Here is an 18494-nt window from a genome sequence, read left to right as displayed (position 1 = left end):
CCCGTAGATACGAGGGTCCTAAGCCGTATAGGGCTTTAAAGGTTAAAACCAGCACCTTAAACCTGATCCTGTACTCCACCGGGAGCCAGTGCAGCCGGTATAGCAGTCTCGCCGCGGCATTCTGCACCCGCTGGAGTTTCTGGGTCAGTCTCAAGGGCAGCCCCACGTAGAGCGAGTTATAATAATCCAGTCTGGAGGTGACCGTCACGTGGATCACAGTGACTAGGTCAGGGCGAACAAAATTAAAAGCAACTGCACAACTTCAGAGTGCTCTTTCCCATCTCTGGTTTGTCAGGTCTGCATCGTTTGGATGATAAAATGCAACAAGGACTCATAGCTGCTCACTAAATCAAATGTGCATCCCAGGGACCTCAACAAACTTACAAATCAACCAAACCTAAAGTGATTGTTACGGCCAAATAAGAAGTTGAAACACTTGTCTGCCAGAAAACTAGTGGTTATTTAGCTTACAGTGTAGACACATGGGGAATTTGGAAGGGTGAGCAATGAGCAATACTGGCTTTTAGAATTATAATGTATTAACTTCATTTGAAAAGGAATAATGAAAGAACTGTAACTCACTTCTTGTGTGGTATGTAGCCAGTGGAAAATGATAGGAATTCATAGGACTGTATCTGTTTTAGGATACCTGACCCTCCAAAATCATCCCTATACCCAACCACCTCTCTTACTTGCATCATGGTATCTTGTAGCAGTTACATGGTTGAGGGATTCCCTGCTCCCTGTACCCACAAATGCAGGCACTGGAAAAGCACACAACCCTGTTGTAGTAGCCAACCATTCTTTAATTTTCCAGGAAGCTTCTGTCATATAGTAGCCCCAGTGCACATCTGAACTAAGGTATGGCATGGATGTAAAGATAGCCTCTCTAGTGTAATACATATGTACACTGAATATAAATGCAGAATGAGCCCTTAAGACTATGAATATGGAGGTTTGTGCAGGATGCATTGGCATGATTGTCTCAAAGGACTGTCTGTCATTGCATCAAGGATACTTTGCAGAAAATGTAGTCAGAGAACAAAGTTTGGGTCAAGAAAACTTTCTTTTCTTAGAAAAGGAATCCTGCAGCTTTATGTGCCACAATGGTGACTATCATAGGGTCAGTTATTGCAACAGGACGATGAATGACTTCATATAACCTAGCACTGTGCTAGGGAGAACAGGAGCTTTTTAGGAACCAGGAGTTCTACAGTGAGCACTACAATCTGAAGGCTTATATTAGCTACTTGATTTGACTAGTATTTTGTTTTTTAAACTGCTCAAATGCAATCCTATACAAATACCTACACCAAACTATCCCAACAAAGAATTATTTTGTTGATCAACCTTCCAATCATAGTTGGAAATACATCATTGGTATGTCTTGAGCAATACAACTTGGTACCCATTTTTACGCAATACTGATATAAAATTTTATCCCTCAGCCACAAACCGATACATTTTAAACAGTGTTTGGAACAGGTTAAGATTACAATGCAGAATCACTGGATCTCTTTTATTACAGCATGTTTGCTAAATTTACAGCAGATAATAAGCTGGGTCCTCCTTGATCAAAACATTGATGTTTTAAAGTAGTACACAATATTTTAAAAAGAACATATAAAAATACCCTTTTAGAAGCCTCTATAAGAAAGGAAATACAAAGTTTATTTCCACAACTTTCATCTGACCAGAGCTGCACAGTAACGCTACCATTTTACACTTTGTTTTAAACTATACATCGGGGAAAGTCTACAAAATTAAAGGAACGCAGATATAAATGATTGCATAGCAGAACGTTAACTTTTAACATTAAATGAAAGTTAGAAATACTATCAAATATACAAAGGTTCTAGAATCACCTCTTAAACACATTCCACAGCCAGAATTTTAAAAGCCAGCTTTATTTAGAGTGGCCGGTTAGAACTAAAATTGAAACAAAACAATTCATCAACATTCAATTATCCTACCAAGCATAAGTGGAGGGTCTTTAAGTGTTTGATACTGGCTTTCACATTTGAATTAAAAAGCTATGGTTTGTAATACAACAGAGCTCTCTGTAGAGAATACTTTGAGATTATGCCATGGCAACTTTTCATATTCAGTTCTGATACTGTATTACAACAAACCAAAAGTAGGATGTGGCTCTTCTTCATAGGGATGAAGAAACTCACATTATGATAAACTATACTGGAACTGGATATGCTACATTGCAAGTGGAGCACAATTTATAATCACCTTCTGGGTAAACTGACTAGTTTAACCTACTATGATGTAGGTTCTGACGTGTAAACTCAAAACTGTCAATTATAATTTTTAAAGATAGGAGACTAGAAATTGGTTCTTATGGATACACAGGCTACCTATGAAGTCATTGGCAAAAAATATTAATTCTTACATATCGTACACATTAATCAGATGTTTTCTTTGTAGTTTTACAGCAAGTAACCCTATGCAATTTTGAGGTCAACTGTTCACTAGATACAATACACTGGATATAAATGTATACACATTCACCTAATTATGTAACTAAATATTTTAGGTGTCAATATAGTAGCCGGCAAAAAGTACCTGGAACCTTGAGAAATTCCACAACAGTCTCATAGCTGTTTTATCTCCTTTTCACTATGCTACAAGAACCATCCCTTCAGATGTTATCAATGAGAATCTTAATACTATTTTTCACAATGCCTTAGGAACGAGCCACCTTGGCACAAGTGGGGAAGAAAAATGCAAATCCCCTCCCTCTCAAATGTCGAAGTACTGATTTCTGATTTCACAGCAGTTACCAGTGCATCACAACTGCACAGTTTTCCAACTGTACTGCAGGGATTATTGGACAATTTAAATATACATGAAACAGTTATTGTTTGTGGGTGAGTTCATTAGGACAAGCTGTAAACTACTGTCATAATCAATGTGCCATTGATATTTGAAGCATAAAAATGCAAGTCTTTTACAAAAATATACATAGAAACACCACAAGAACCTCAGTAGCTGCCCATGACATTTAACAAAGTGGACTCTTTTGTATAAGATTCTCAATATTGTGTTTTAATAGTATTAATTGTCTGCTAACAGGATAACTGACGAAAGTTATTTTATGCAATGTTGCAACATCATAACTCAACTGTGTAACTGGATGATACATGCCTAAAAAACAAGGTACATTGTTAGTGGCCACTGGACTTGGGACTAGCCCATGACCTGGATCTGGATTTTGATCTAGATCTAGAATGCGATCTCGACTGAGATTTGGATCTAGCTGGTTCTTTTTTCCTTGATTCTTTTTCATATCTTGAGCTGGATTTATATTGTGTTTTAGAATCCGTTTTAGAGGTGCCTCTAGATTTAGTGCGAGATGCAGATCTAGAACGTGATTTAGCCTTCATTTCTTTTTTGGGTGATTTAGATCGTGATCTTGAATTGGACTTTGACCTTGAAAAAGATCTGTTACGGTGTCTGAACCTATCAGAAAGAGGAAGATAATACATTTGAATATGGACAAGTTGCTAGGAGTTGGGTATCTCACATCAAAATAGCTTACTCTTGCAGGCACAGACTAGTCTGATTTTGAATTTGTTATATAAAAGAATGTTTACCTATCATTATCTGAACGACTTCTGCTACGTCGACGTCTTCCAGCAGGTCTACTGCTAAAAAGGTACATCAGAAAAAGTAAACAGTGGCATATACCTTTAAAATTATTCACACACACCCAACTACGTTAAGTTTCTTGAGAGTTGCATTTGTTTTTCATTTTTCTTCAGTGATGCACAGACTTTTGGATGGTCCATGCAAGGTACAACAACTTCCATGCATGTTATTACAAAGGTGACTTGATATCTAGAAGTGTCAAACAGTCAATATGATCTCTCTTCTCCATTACATGGCAGCATAGGTCAATCCAAGTACAACACTTACTTTCTAGGACTATAAGATCTGCGATAGCTGTAGTCAAAAGAGCGGCTTCTTGACCTCCTCCTTTCGTAACTGCGGCTTCTAGAACGTCTGTATCTGTCATAGTCATCGTAACGGGAAGAGCTGTATACATTTCTTCCTTCCTTGGCTTTCATTTGGTTTGGTGCTGCAGAAGAACAGAACAGCAATTTTTTAATGTTACAATAAAAATTCCCAGTTGATGTTTGTAAATCCAATACATGTTAATCATCAAGTAACAGACCCCTGAAATGACTTCCCATCACCAATGGATCTTCATCTCTGAAATGAAATAATTTAAAAAACATACTGTCCTGTCATTTCAGTTTATTTTAAGATATATGGAGGGCCAAATGTTTCCCATCCATAATAAACAGCAAAGCCTTTCTATAGTACTCAATTACAGTAAGTTGTTGTATGCACACTCAAATTTATTCGGCATCCAGCATTCTAGTTTATGATCTGCACTCTTCTTGACAAATGAGGAAGAGTTGGACTATCAGACTTGGGCAGATACTAAGTTAGTTCTATTAACTTCAATAGGTCTACTTTTGAGTATTACTGATATTGGATCCAACCCACTAGCTTTGCTTCCAGGATTTTCTCCTTGCCTCCAATCATACACGTTAGAACCTTAAAAATGGCAAGTAGCAGTCACTCCATCAGCTGTTGTGATAGACCAACTCCATCTGGCCTCCTCTCCCTGGGAACAGACATTCCATCAGACTGTCTCAGTGGGATGGATAGGAAGCAGGGTTTATTCCATCCACTTTGCTGAATGCCTAGCTCAATCAGGCTTTCCATAATATTTAATAATAATTTTATTATTTGTATGCCGCCCATCTGACTGAGTTGCTCTAGCCATGCTGGCTGGCTCCCAACTGAGTATTTAAAACACAATAAAACATCAAACATTAAAAACTTCCCTAAACAGAACCCTGAACTGTGCCATCTAGTCATTAACAACTGTTTAGGAATAGGTGCTTAAACAGTGCCTCTTCTACTTCCCTCCATGTCCCTTTCCCTTTGTGTCATTTTTATTTATTTAGTGTAAGCTTGTGGGTCTTATTTATGTATTTCATGAAATTTATATACCGCTTGTAGAAAACCCCCTCAAAGTGGTCTTGTTTTAATTTACTGTACCATTCACAAGCCATTCTGTTGGCTGAAGATTGCGACAGAAATGCTTTAAATATTCTAATTTATTTATTTCACAGTGCTAAACCCGCACCAGTTTTTGTCTTCTTCTGACAAGTCTGACAACACATTTAATACATAGCCCTGAGTATTAGGCTTTATGTTTTACACTACACAATTGTTAAGACAGCATACATACTTTTACGATCTCCTTGAGCAAACTGGATTTCTATTTGGCGGCCACAAATCCACTTCCGGTCCAAATTATGAAGGGCATCTTCAGCATCACGGACATCTTCAAATGTGCTAGATGTTAAGGTACTTGGGAATTTGATGTATTTACAGCTACACAGTTAGCAAGCTTTGGCTTTCCCACAATGTCATCACACACCCTTGTTTACCAACTTGTCCTCATTTTTTGGCATGTTCTATGGCATAACAAAAATTAGCTGACATTAACAATATCTATTTGAGACAAAAGACAAATTTCAGTTTAAAATAATCGTTCTATAGTTGTCTATATGGGTATTTCAAATATAGCTTCTCTGAAAATCTGTTTTGCTTCCCTCAGCAGAGACTCATTAGAAGACATCAAAATGTTGCTGTTTGCTGATGAAACTAGTACTAGACGTTTCCTAGATTCTTATACAGTGGAACCCCGGGTTGCAAACGTGATCTATGCGGGGGCACATTTGCAACCCGCAGCGCCGCGTCTGTGCACGTTGCAATTTGGCGCTTCTGCGCCAAAAGTAACCAGTTCCTGGTACTTCCGGGTTCAGCGCGGTGCGCAACCCAAAATCACATAACCTGAAGCGTCTGTAACCTGAGGTACCACTGTACTAAGGTTTTAAAGCATGAAATTATACCAAATTTTATTATATAATGTAATAACCCATATCCTGCATACCTCTAAGTAGCCTAAACAGGTTGTCCCTATATGTTCATATACCAAATCCTCAGAAGCCAAATTTCACCCTATTACAGGTATACTCATCTCAAATAATGAGTGATTGCATTTCACTGAGAACCGTAATTTCAGAAGATACTACCAAAGTAAAGCAAATTATTACAGGGCCCGCAGCTAGACTAAACCAGAAAAATTGATTGGTTAATCACTTACACAAGCAGCCAGAGGACAGCTCTTATTCTGTAGGATACATCAGGTTTGGCTCCTTTTATCTTGGCCACCAGTCAACTTCATCTTGACCTTTAACTCTTTAAGTGCTTGTCAGAAGGACTTGTCATGAGATGCTTGGTCAAAAGTGACAGATGGCTTTATCTTTATACTTTGAAAAACAACCTTTTCCCCCATTTGCAGATAAAGCGAAGCTTTGTCTCCCATTATGGCTTGTCCTTCTTCCAGCTTTTTCTTTATCTTTTCTTTTCCCAAACTTTCCCTTCTCTTCAAGCCTGATCCTTAAGAGGTCTTTGGCTTGTCTACTTGCCTTAATTCTTGAACTCTACTCTAAAGGTTCTTTCATGCTTTCTCTTTGGGGTCGCCATTACTGTACAGCTTTACACTCTGAGGCAACAACAGAGGACAGTAAATTAGGGGACAATAATCAGAGCAAAACTTTTAACCTCATTTTTATACAAATCTGCTTTTGATCAAATTATTCCAGTTTCCATGAAGTTAAACAATAAGATATCAGCCACATTTTGCTAAGCACAAGAACAAGTTTATCAATGCCAGTGATATAAAACTGCAACGATACACTTGGAGGCAGCAGCAAAGGCCATTTCAATGTTAAAAGCACAAATCTGTATATGAAGCTTGCAATAACAAAGCATATTTTACTTGATGCAATTTAAATTTTAACTTATAGAAATTTTGTAAAATAGTCATCTGTGAGGGAAATGGAGCACACTACAATGACATTATATACAACACAAAAGAAAACAGCTTTTTCATTTAGGGTTGTTACCTCATACACAAACGTGAATTTCAAACTTCAACACCCCTCACTAATCAGGCATCTGAAGAAAGGATATTGAACATAAGCGAATCCTCTTGGACGGCGAGTGTAGAAATCCAGAGGTACATACACATCTACTATCGGACCGTAACGACCAAATTCACGACGTAAATCTTCAGACCTGAAACAGAACACTGACCATTTGAATGTCTTTACTAATATAATCAAAGCAAGCTGAGAAGAAACAGGCTACATGAACACATACTTAGGAGACAATTGCCAAGCCACTATTTGCACGTGTCCCCAAAATCTGCTTTGGAGAGTTTTTGTGTGCAAGTGGAACAGTAATGTTGGATACAACCCTAAGGGATCTATCCAACTAAGTTAGGCTTAGAGCCACTGAAATTGATAGACCTATTTTAGCTTATGTCCACTGTCCAATAATATCAATGGCTTAACTTTGAGTGGGATTCATGTTGGATACAACCCTAAGGCTACAATTCCATGCCAACTCATCAGGGAATATAACCCACTGAACATAGTAGAACTTACTTTAATGTGGGACTGAAGACTTTTTCCTTAGCATTTTGTGGTAACAGTCCATTCCCAAATACAAGTATATCAAATTATTATTAAAGTGTATCAATTAGATGAAAATATTTTCAAGCTTTTTTATAAAAAAAATCTATGCTAAAGTGTCCGTCAAGACTTTTAGGAATTATTACAGAATAATAGCGGATAAAAAAAGCAAAGGAGCACATCCACCATCGCCAGGAGCTATGAACTGCTAACTGTAAAATACTTTAGAGTTGTGTTAAGGCCTATTGAAACAATGTACTTTAGATACTGAAGGAAACGGAAACTGAAAACTTAAAAAATTGTAGATTTGGATTAGAGAAGTAATTAAAACATAACATCCCACTAGATCAGGCCAATTGCCTGCCTAGTCCGGCAATTAGTTCTCAGGGACCAACCAGATGCCTGTAGAAAACCCTCAAGCTGGATTTAACCACAAAGTACTCTCCCTTCCTTATTTTCCAGAAATGGGTATTCAGAAGGATACTTCCTCAGAGACAGAGTATAGCCATCGCAGCTGGTTGAAAATATAGGCAAAACCATCTAATGAGGATAAATTCCAAACAGAAATTAGATGGTGCCATGAATAGAAAAAAAAGGTAGACGAGGTGGGGATGAAACAATATAAAGAGGGAAAACGAAAGAGACGAAAAGAGAAGAAAAAGGACAAGAAGTGCGCGCGGCGGGGGGGGGGGAGGAGAAAAAAGTATTTGAAAATAAACGCTGCTGCGATAGGGTTTTTAACATTAATTTGTAAGCTACTCGGGGGACTGTTCCGGCTGAAGAGCGGAGCCTAAATGCCTATTTTCTTATTGTGTTTTGCCAAGTCACGTTTGGCTCCAAACGGGAAAGCTTGAGAACACACAGAAGTTCAGCGGCGCTTACTCCCAGGGAAGCCGCGTGCTGAGACCTCAGAACGACATTGGCGGTTAAGCGCCACGGAACAAACGCGCTGAAGTGGGACGTGAAACGAGGGGAATGGTGTGCAGAGGCCCGACGAAGAGTACACAAGAAGCGCGAAGAGAAGACAAATGGCGGGAAGGCGGCTCAAGAAGACCTCCGCGGCGAGCTTTCCCCCCGGCTTAAACGGAGGCCTGGCGCATTCTGCATAATGCCTATGCGGGACGGGAAGAATCAAGAGCTAATGGCGGCGGGGGGGAGGGGGCTCCTCTCTTTCTTTCTCTCGCTCTCTCTTTCTCCGCGCCTCGGCCAGCAGGCCCAGCCAGGCGGCTGCCATGCCCTCTCCACCCCCCGCCTCACTTACACACACCTGGTGTCGTCGGCCACGTTCCGCACGAAGAGCGAGGTGTTGGGAGGCCGCAGGTAGCGAGACATGGCTCGTCCGGAGGCGGCTGGCTCGAAGGGAGAGCGAGGCAGAACGCGAAGGGAGGTCGGCGAAGCGACCCTCCTGACGAAAGAGACACAAGCAGAAAGCGCCTCAGGCCAACCGCCTTGTGCTGACCTCTCGCGAGACTCGAGCCGCGCGGGGCGGCAAGACTGGCGCTCGCTCACAATAGGAGCGGAGGGAGTGCGAGCGCGCAGGCGCCGGAGAACTTTCGCCGGCCGTCTGCCCTCGCGGGGCCGTATGCGCAGGCGCCGAAGTTTCTCGCGTTCCCCTCCCAGCTCCACCCATTTCCTTCTCTTTGAGGCCTCGTCATTTCTTATTCAAGCGGGTGCTCGCGGAGTACGCATGCGTATCTGTTGAAGTGGTCGCAAGTCTGTGGAAGGGGCTCATTTCCCCGCGTTTAAGGCGCGCGCTGCGTTGGTCTCTTCGGGGGTCGGCGTGAGAAGGTTGCTATTGGCCGCTGGCCAGGCTTTCATTCATCTGGGCACTACCTTGCAGGACACAAAACCTTTCAAGGATATATTTCTACGAAAAAAATATTTTCGTAATCTTTTGTAAACCTTTATTAGGTTGCATGTTATAAAAGGTGACCTTTAGAGGTTAACTCTTCACATAATGCTCATAAGCCCTCTGCATGGGCCTAGCGGGGGCAGATGCCTCCCTAAATAATAAAAAATAATTACAAATCCCCTGCCCCTCCCAACAAAAGTCTGCCCCCGCCCCAAATCCTGGGTATGCCCATGGCCCTCTGGTTTCATTACATTTGTACAAACTAACTTGGATCCCCTGTATGGGAAATACACACTGTTCAGAGACACTGTGCCTGTGGTTTCACTGATTTAATAAAAAATAAAATAATAAATCTGGAAAATGCCCTCATTGGTAAAGGGAAGACATTTTCTGTTGGAGCAATACTCTGCATATCCTGAGAAGCACTTTGCCTGCCTGTAACCACTTTTGATTCTTTCACGCGTAAAGCACTGTCCAGTAAAACCTGCAGCCTGAGGGGTGATTCATGCAATGATATCCTAGGACAGTGTGTTTCTGAGGCTTGCCAGTGGAAATAGAAAGATGGTGGAGAAAACTACAAGGTACTCAGTGCTGAGGGCGATGTAATGATTAGTGATTCTATGGCTACAATCACTTTGTAGTAGATACACAAAAGTGTTGCTAGTACATCACATAAAAGTATTGTGCCAAAGGTATACAGGTAATGAGTCGAGTGAATAAAGCACTTTGGAGTAGAAGCCTAGCTAATGTTTGGCTTGTGTACCGGTATATTTAAAAAAACCTTCAACCAGATGGAGTCATCACAAGTCTCCACATGCCCTTATGCTTCTGAAATATGATACTGCCAGCTACAATGCGCTTGTTTTTCAAACCTCTTTAACGTCCTGCTCTTGCTGCTAATTATGTTTGGAATGCAGTGCCTTAAAAAATAAAGTTTCATTGAAAGTTTTTTTATGGTGCAAGTTACATAACACAAAACAAATCCAATAGGATAACAATATACTTCCCAAAAAAGTGCAGCAGTTTTCAAATCGTGTTTTAGGGGAATCTTAGCATTCCTTTTGTTTCTCTGACAATACACACAACTTACATTTAAAGTGCATACCCTCTGGCAAAGAGTCATAGCGACTAGTTCATTCCTCACAGAGCTACGATTCCCAGCGCCCTGGGAATTTGGAAGGGCTGTAGATCAGTTGTACTGTATCTGCTTTGCATGCAGAAGGTCCCAGATTCAATCCTCAGCATCTCCAGGTGGGGTAGGAGAGACTCCTGCCTGAAACCCTGGAGAGCTGCTGCCAGTCAGTGTAGAGAATATTGAGCTAGATGGATCAATGGTTAGGTCAGCAGGAGGCAGCCTCCTACATACCCTTAACAAGTTTCCAGGTTTCTTTGAAAATGGGGGAAATGTGCTTTAAATGTATGGTGTGTATATGCACCATACATACAAGGAAGCTTAGGATTGGTTATAGCTTCAATTTCTTTAAATACTTGTTTCTGCTCTTATTTCAGTCTACCAAAGTGAGTGGCAAAAGCACGTCCAGTTCTGAACTTCAGATGGCAGCACAACCTATGGTACTTTTGTTTTTTCAGTTTTATCTGGGGTGCATTTTTCTACACTGGATGCCACGCCTGTACATGTGTTTGCCCTTTTTACAAGACTGGTGCTGCTTTATGGAGGAATTTAAGCCAAGCTGCAGCAGAGCTGTGCATTCGACCCACTGAGATAACTTTGCTCCGCATTCCTGGGACTGACCTTGTTCCCTGCAGATACAGTAATCAGTGGCTGACTGTACTTTGCTGTCTGCAGCTCAGGGTTGCTGATGAAGTCCAAGCGTGCTAGTCTGCTAGCCCATTGCCCTTAGTAAGTATGTGTTCCTTTCACAGCTCTTCCTCCCCGCCCCACCGCTAGCTGTTCAGCACAGCTTCATCAGTGTCAGATTCAATTCTGTTTGTGTACACACCAGGGGGCTTTCAAGGATGTCTACCTTGTGCAAAATGAACCTTGGCTAGTAATGAATTAGCAATGGCTAACCCAATTGGTATGAGCGGGTTTTCACAGGGAAAGCTCTGGGCAAAGGAGAGCGCTCAGAACTTTAAGGCATGGAACTCAGTTGGTTAGTGTCTGGTGCTAAGAACTCAAAGGTTGCAGGTTCGATCCCTGTAAGGGACATTTGCATAGTCCTGCAATGCAGGAGGTTGGACTAGGATGATCCTAGGGTCCCTTCAAACTATGATATATGACACGTGCCTGTAAAGAGCAGGGCAAAAAGTAAGTGTGGATAAGCCCTTTGTCTAGTCTTTAATGAGCATTAATCCTAATTTGTTTATGGGGCAGTTCTATCAGCATTCTTCTTGAATTGCTTGCAGGTTGTTTACATGCCTTCCCATTCGTCATTCATTCCACATCTTTCAGTGCATGCCCCTGTCACTCTTCAAACGGCAGTAAGTTATTAAAAGAAAAATGTGGATTTGTTGCACTAGGGGAAAAGAGTTGTTTAAATGCATAGACCCCAGGTTCCAGTTTGTGCTGGAATCACTCACATAAAATACTGACCATCTGGAAGAACCCTAGGTCTCCTGTTTGTCATTTCCAGTGATGTTCCAATTCTGCCTGGTGTTTCCATTTAACATTGTTGCTTTAAAGTAGCAAATACCCCAAGTTAAAAAGTTCTCCAAACAGTTTGTGGTAAGTGCTGAAAGACCGTCCTTGAATGCTTAACAGGCAGGCCTGTCCCATGCTTGTTCCCAGTATAGTCTGCTCAGTGTTCCAAATAACTATTGTGATTAATAGTAATCAATGGCCCTTGGGGTCATAGAAGCATAGAGTTGGAAGGGACCCTGAGGATCATCTAGTCCAACCCCTGCAATGCAGGAATATGCAACTGTCCCATATCTGCCATCCTCTAATCCTCAATTATTATTTTTTAATGTCCCCTCAAAGCTATTGACTATCACAACTTTGCAAAGGAGTGTTTTCCTCTATTGGTTCTGAATTTCTGCCAGTTAATTGCACTAGGTGAATCCGAGCTCTATTACTGGGGGCCTCAGTACATGTCTGGACTCCAGTCAGAATGGGATTCTCAACTAAGAAGCTCATAACTGTGCAAAGAGGGGAAATGGAGTTTCCCCCAGTGCAGCAGAAAACACTGAAGTCAAAAGCCTGCTAAGGAAAACATGGATCTTTTCCTCGTGGGACAGCAAGTATTTTACATGTGCGTTGCGTGATGCCACCAATCAGCTTTCTTGCTAACACATTTGTTGTTGTTAAACTCTCAAAGCTTTATTTGTTGCTGCACATTTTGGCCAATAGGAATAACGTAGCATTGATTAAAATCACATTTTGCTTAAGGGCATTTATGCCGTTGGAGGCAAAGCATAATCTTCCAAGTACTGCTTTTCCAAGTAGATATGGCCTCTGCGTATGTGTGTCTTCTTCTTAAGGGAAGATGGCAGCCAGCAGTGCTCCGCCAGCTGTCACTGCAGCTGTGGTAGCAGTGGACAGCCCAGCAGCACCTAGAAGAAGATCAAGGCACACCATTATTGTGATGAATATCTCAAGGTGTGGAGACTGGCTCTGCCAATCATGTGGTTCTTGTCCTGAGAGCAGCAGACATACCGACTGACTGAAGTGCGGCAACAGCACTCCCAGCTGCTACTCCTCCACCATTGGCGATGGCCGCTGCCGACATCATTTTTGCAGCCAGAGAGCCAGCTGCAATTCCAGCTCCAGTGAAGCCTGCTGCTCCCAGTGCTACTGGGACAGCAACTGTGGCCACTGCTGCAAGAACACAGAATTAGGAATATGTTACATGATAGAAGTAGGGGAACTGACTACGATATATCATCATCATCATCATCATCAAACCTTTTATTGCCATCACATAGGTAAAGGTAAAGGTACCCCTGCCCGTACGGGCCAGTCTTGACAGACTCTGGGGTTGTGCGCCCATCTCACTCAAAAGGCCGGGGGCCAGCGCTGTCCGGAGACACTTCCGGGTCACGTGGCCAGCGTGACATCGCTGCTCTGGTGAGCCAGAGCTGCACACGGAAACGCCGTTTACCTTCCCGCCAGTAAGCGGTCCCTATTTATCTACTTGCACCCAGGGGTGCTTTCGAACTGCTAGGTTGGCAGGCGCTGGGACCGAACAACGGGAGCGCACCCCGCCGCGGGGATTCGAACCGCCAACCTTTCGATCGGCAAGCCCTAGGCGCTGAGACTTTTACCCACAGCGCCACCCGCGTCCCATACAAACATCCAAAACAAATCAATACAGAATTAACACTTCCCCAGTGGCACAAAACATTTGCTAAAAGAAAGGAGGCAGAGCAGACTATCATCACATCTCTTAGGTCTCCAGGGAGATCAGACGTCTGCAGTGTATTTCAATGACAAAAAACCAAATAGCTATATTTAGCCACTAACTTGGTGAGCTCCTGATCATTCCCCAGTAAAATAAAATGTATGACCTCCAACTCCGGTTTCCATTTGGGGATAGAGAGTTGCTCTAGAAATTGCTGAAGGAGATCAGCATATAGTTTATAATGAAGAACCATGTGTGTAAGGGTTTCCACCAGGTGATCTTCACCTGGGCAAGTTCTTTCTCCTTCCATCCTGCCTGAGAACCTTCCCTGCCTGAGGTTTGATGGATTTGAATTAAACCTGGCCAGCGAAAATGCCCTTTTTCTTGAGGGTTAAGCAGAAATTCAAGGTAATTGTGGTTAGTTTCATGTGCCCAAGAAAGTTGAAAATAAAGAGGGAAACATGTTTCCTCTGCTGCTGCTGTTAGTTCCTTGTCGTTCAATATCCCACAACCTAGTTTTCAATATAGCCTTGGCAGATGGTAAGGACATCGATCGCAAAAGTTCCACTGACAGCCTGAGTTGCAGTACCTTCTTGTTAAACTGTTGTAGCCCTGGGGAAAGAAAGGGATCTAACAAAACCGCTGAGGAGAGGATCTTTATCTGATGTAAGGCAGATGTTTAACCAGGACAGAAGAAATCTCGCCCAGGCGACAGCCTCTACCTTGTGTTGACCTCCTCTAGACACAAGGCTCCATAGGGTGCACAGCGTGGGACTACAGTGGTACCTCGCAAGACGAAATTAATTCGTCCCGCGAGTTTTTTCTTCTTGCGAGTTATTTGTCTTGCAAAGCACGGTTTCCCATAGGAATGCATTGAAAATCAATTAATGCGTTCCTATGGAAACCGCTTGCCGGGCTGGTGGTGCGGAGAAGGGCTTTTCTCCCCACCGCAAGCCTTCAGAACAGGTCCGGGAACAGAGGAGAAGGCGCGCAGCGCTTCTCCTCTGTTCCCAGGGCTTGCGGTGGGAGGAGGGTTTTTCCTCCCCACCGCCAACATTCAGAACAGCATTCTGAATGTTGGCGGTGGGGAGGAAAACCCTTCTCCCACCGCAAGTCTTCAGGACAGGTACGGGAACAGAGGGGAAGGTGCGCTGTGCTTCTCCTCTGTTCCCGGGGCTTGCGGTGGGAGGAGGGTTTTTCCTCCCCACCGCCAACATTCAGAACAGCAGAACAGCATCCACCGCCAGCCTTCAGAACAGCCTTCCGAAGGCTGGCGGGGGGAGGAGGTCTCTCCGCCCCACCGCCAGCCTTCGGAGCAGCCTTCCGAAGGTTGGCGGGGGGTAGGTCTCTCCGCCCCACCGCCAGCCTTCGGAAGAGGTCCAGGGACAGTGGGGAAGACGCGCTGCGCTTCCCCGCTGTCCCCGGAGATTTCCCTATGGGCTTTCATCTTGCGAAGCAAGCCCATAGGGAAATTGGTCTGGCAAAGCACCTCGAAAAACGGAAAACTCTTTCTTCTTGTGAGTTTTCCGTCTTGCGAGGTACCACTGTACTACGATATATAGTTATTTGCTTAATGCAGAAAGGGCACCCAAATTTTGTTAAATTTAATGCTGTTGGCTATCCCTTCAGTTATTCTGTTTTGATATGCCAGGTGTTCTGTCAAAGCCATTTCACAGCTCTCATCAAGCCAGACTTTCATTGTGAACTCCACCATTTCCAATGACTTGCAAGCTTCATTCATGCTGCTGCAAGCAAAATAATCACCCAAACTTGCCCAACTGGAAATCCAGATTACTGAAGACTTACCCAAGCCGGCTGCACCTCCCAAAGCTGCAACTACTGAAAGAGAGACTTGTTTTAATAAGATATAATGGATCTCAAGTACATATATAGTCATACCTCGGGTTACGAACGCTGCGGGTTGCGCGTTTTCGGGTTGCAGACCGCGCAGAATCCAGAAGTACCGGAACAGGTTACTTCCGGGTTTTGGCACTCATGCATGTGCAGAAGCACAAAATAATGTCACACGCATGCGCAGAAGCTCCAGATTGCATCATGCATGTGCACAGACACGGGCATATTTGATGGGGCATATTTGTCAATTTCAGCTACTTTCTGTTCCTCATGTTTTCCAGTCTTAGATTCAGTTCACATTTCCATACCAGCTTGGTTTAAAAACAAACACACACAAATTCTCATGAAAATTTCCTCACCATTTTAAGGCTGATTTCTCAAAGTTGTACAAGATTTTAAAATACATCATTAGCATTTTGAGGTAGCTTGCCTGGAAACATTAATTCAGTTTTCTGATGACTTTTTATCGTTTTCTTCTCTGTGTGGTCTCTTTTTAAAAAATAATTGCTTAGCAATGCTAATGATTCAGCGGTATAATGATTTAGCCCTAAATTTAACAAAGTCAAGACAACTTGTATTACGAGAAGGTGCTGGACCCAGGTAAATGTATATTCATGCCCACAAGAGACCTCCAGTTTCAGGAACAGGGAAATTCTAGTTGAGGTGTGAGACAATACACACATTTAACCAAGTACAGCCTACTGGTGTGGATGGGAAACATCTAGATAGATTTGGGAAGCATGAAATCAAAAGCACTTATATGCGGATGAAGGCGCACAAATACACACTCAGAAACAGTGGTCTGTGTATGTACATGTTAGTGCCATAGTCTGGACGCAGTCCAATAGTGAAGTGTGCTTCTAATTTTAACCTAGGCTAAGTGGGGGCAGAGGTGAGGAGAACCCCATGTCCCCGACTGAGAAGAGTTCGAGAAGACTGGAAGGTGACAAGTTACCCAATCCCCAAGAAAGTAAATAGGCTCTCTTACCTGGAACGCCCACCATGTTGGCTTTAAGAGACGAAGAGAGATGCCAGAAACTCAGTTAGGCTAATGCAGTGTACAATTGTGTGTTAAACTACGGAAATCAATCCCACAGGAGGTAGTGATGGCCACCAATTTGGGTGAATTTAAAAGAGGACGGGACAAATTCATGGAGGATAAGGCTATCAATGTCTACTAGCCATGATGGCAGCAATGCTTCTGAATAGCAGTTGTCTGAAACCACAGGAGGGGAGAGGGTGCTCTTGTGCTTGAGGGTTTTCCAGATGCATTTGGATGGCCACTGTGATAACTGGACACTGTCTATTTAGGATACAGTGGTACCTCGGTTTACGAACTTAATCTGCTCTGGAAGTCTGTTCTTAAACCAAAGCATTCTTAAACCAAGGCGTGCTTTCCCATAGCAGCAGGGGACTCATTTTACAAATGGAACACACTCAACAGGAAGCAGAACATGTTCTTATTCCAAGGCAAAGTTCACAAACCAAAACACCTACTTCCGGGTTTGCAGCGTTCTTAATCTAAGTTGTTCATAAACTAAGCTGTTCTTCGACCAAGGTACCACTGTAATTCTATACATCTGACAAAGTGGACTCTGGTGGTTTAACTACCAATCCCTCTTCCCAGTTAAGTCAGGGTATTGTAGTTTTTTTAAGAGAGTTAATTAAGAACTCTCAGCACCAAGGCCGGCTCAAAACATTTTGGTGCCTGAGACGAACCAGAAAATGGTGTTGTTCCCTCGGGAATCCTGGGAATTGTAGTTTGTCACTTTGTAGCCTGACATGTAGATAAACAAAATGCTGGGAAGAGGGTTCCCAACTCTGTCATCTGTCTGGCAGGAAAATATTAAGAAGAAGAATTCCTGCATGCCAGGTTGCTGCTAAAAGGCATAGAAGGACCAGCAAGTATGGTAGCAATCCCAACGCACAATATGGGATAGTCCGAAGTCTGAAAATAGGCATATGCCCTGTGAAAGACAGGTGTACTCTTTTAAAGCCTTCTCAGACATGTAATTTTATTATGTACATTGGTTTTTTAAATCTGTTGCTTTTATCTCCATTTTATCTCCATTTGCTATATTGTCTTTATTGCTATATAAAGTCATTATTGCTATATGACTATTTCATACAATTTTATGTATACAGTTTAGAGGGGTTGTTTTTTTTAAGTGCTATATAAGGGATGGGTTTATGCGTGCAGCACCTCCATTTTCAGAGGCAAATATACCAGCAGCTGCAAAACTGCAACTGCCCCAAAGAATAAATGCTGAGAAACAGCATAAAGCCGACACGGAGGGGAGCTCCAAATCCAGGAAGACAGTTGAGCTAACGCAGAGAGGGAGAAAAAGAAAAGGGGGAAAGAAGAAGAAAAAGAAAGAAAAAGGAGCCCTAACTTTACTTTACCGCTGCTGCCCCCATCTCTGCCGACAAAGAAGAGGGGAGGTAGGTGAGCACGGGAAGGCAAAAGAGGCTCCGAAAAAACACATGGCTGAGCCTACATGCAAAGCCGCATGACAAAGGAGATCGCAGAAAGGAAGAAACTACCCCCTGCTTTTCTCCTTTCTTTTTTTTTAAAAAATCCTTTTTAACCCCTTCCTACCCCTCTCCCTTTCCCCACTTTTTAAAAAGAAATTCTTTTTTATCCCCCCCCCCATATACCTACTTTTATCATTTTTCTTTTTAAAAGAGGGGCCACTGCTGCTGCAGCCACCCTTTATTTGAATCTTTATTTTTATTGCTATCTTTTCTACACACTATTTAAAGACACACTTCTCCACACACACACACCCTCAATTTAAACCTCATTTTATTTTCACCTCAAACTCCCCTCTTAAGAATTAAAATGGCAGTACACAGAAAACAGCCCTGAACCATCACAGGCCATTTCCTGGGACTGCCACTTCGCCCCAGACT

At 42.7% G+C, this 18494-nt stretch overlaps 2 protein-coding genes and 1 long non-coding RNA gene across 8 annotated transcripts; 1 reads left to right on the top strand and 2 right to left on the bottom strand.

Moving 5' to 3' along the window:
• Positions 1-1505: 1505 nt before the first annotated feature.
• Positions 1506-9029, bottom strand: SRSF10 (serine and arginine rich splicing factor 10). 4 transcript variants are annotated; one of them, XM_053398786.1, is made up of 6 exons: positions 8836-9029; positions 7072-7176; positions 5279-5382; positions 3928-4090; positions 3606-3659; positions 1506-3471 (listed from the first exon to the last, which is right to left on the bottom strand). In XM_053398786.1, the coding sequence occupies exons 1-6, from the start codon at positions 8904-8906 to the stop codon at positions 3177-3179; spliced, it is 792 nt and encodes a 263-aa protein (XP_053254761.1). In that variant the 5' UTR covers positions 8907-9029; the 3' UTR covers positions 1506-3176. The 4 variants fall into 4 exon arrangements, with proteins under 4 accessions (XP_053254761.1, XP_053254762.1, XP_053254763.1 ...); XM_053398787.1 differs by having other exon boundaries at positions 8842-9029; XM_053398788.1 differs by lacking the exon at positions 3606-3659.
• A 142-nt stretch (positions 9030-9171) lies between these two features.
• LOC128418767 (uncharacterized) lies at positions 9172-16584 on the top strand. The gene is made up of 3 exons (XR_008331759.1): positions 9172-9354; positions 10936-10998; positions 16457-16584. It is a non-coding gene; the product is annotated as an uncharacterized LOC128418767 (long non-coding RNA).
• LOC128418764 (interferon alpha-inducible protein 27-like protein 2A) lies at positions 12689-16644 on the bottom strand. Of its 3 annotated transcripts, none has more exons than XM_053398790.1 (4): positions 16570-16644; positions 15534-15566; positions 13043-13204; positions 12689-12939 (listed from the first exon to the last, which is right to left on the bottom strand). In XM_053398790.1, the coding sequence occupies exons 1-4, from the start codon at positions 16583-16585 to the stop codon at positions 12863-12865; spliced, it is 288 nt and encodes a 95-aa protein (XP_053254765.1). In that variant the 5' UTR covers positions 16586-16644; the 3' UTR covers positions 12689-12862. The 3 variants fall into 3 exon arrangements, 2 of the variants coding, with proteins under 2 accessions (XP_053254765.1, XP_053254766.1); XR_008331757.1 differs by lacking the exon at positions 12689-12939 and adding an exon at positions 14317-14339 and having other exon boundaries at positions 13097-13204; positions 16570-16624; XM_053398791.1 differs by lacking the exon at positions 15534-15566 and having other exon boundaries at positions 16570-16595.
• Between the last annotated feature and the right edge of the window lie 1850 nt (positions 16645-18494).

Source organism: Podarcis raffonei, chromosome 8, assembly GCF_027172205.1.
Source record: "Podarcis raffonei isolate rPodRaf1 chromosome 8, rPodRaf1.pri, whole genome shotgun sequence".
Taxonomy (NCBI): domain Eukaryota; kingdom Metazoa; phylum Chordata; class Lepidosauria; order Squamata; family Lacertidae; genus Podarcis; species Podarcis raffonei.
Note: the sequence above shows the minus strand (reverse complement) of the source record. Positions and strands in the feature narration are given on the sequence as shown.

Excerpts from the sequence above, each read along its gene's own strand:
- SRSF10 (XM_053398786.1), bottom strand. The coding sequence starts at position 8,906 with ATGTCTCGCTACCTGCGGCCTCCCAACACCTCGCTCTTCGTGCGGAAC. Across the intron at positions 7,177-8,835 it reads GCCGACGACACCAGGTGTGT|GTCTGAAGATTTACGTCGTG; the intron begins GTAAGTGAGGCG and ends GTTCTGTTTCAG. Across the intron at positions 3,472-3,605 it reads AGTCGTTCAGATAATGATAG|GTTCAGACACCGTAACAGAT; the intron begins GTAAACATTCTT and ends TCTTTCTGATAG.
- LOC128418764 (XM_053398790.1), bottom strand. Across the intron at positions 13,205-15,533 it reads GGGAGGTGCAGCCGGCTTGG|CAGTGGCCACAGTTGCTGTC; the intron begins GTAAGTCTTCAG and ends GTGTTCTTGCAG. Across the intron at positions 12,940-13,042 it reads TGCCGCACTTCAGTCAGTCG|GTGCTGCTGGGCTGTCCACT; the intron begins GTATGTCTGCTG and ends ATCTTCTTCTAG.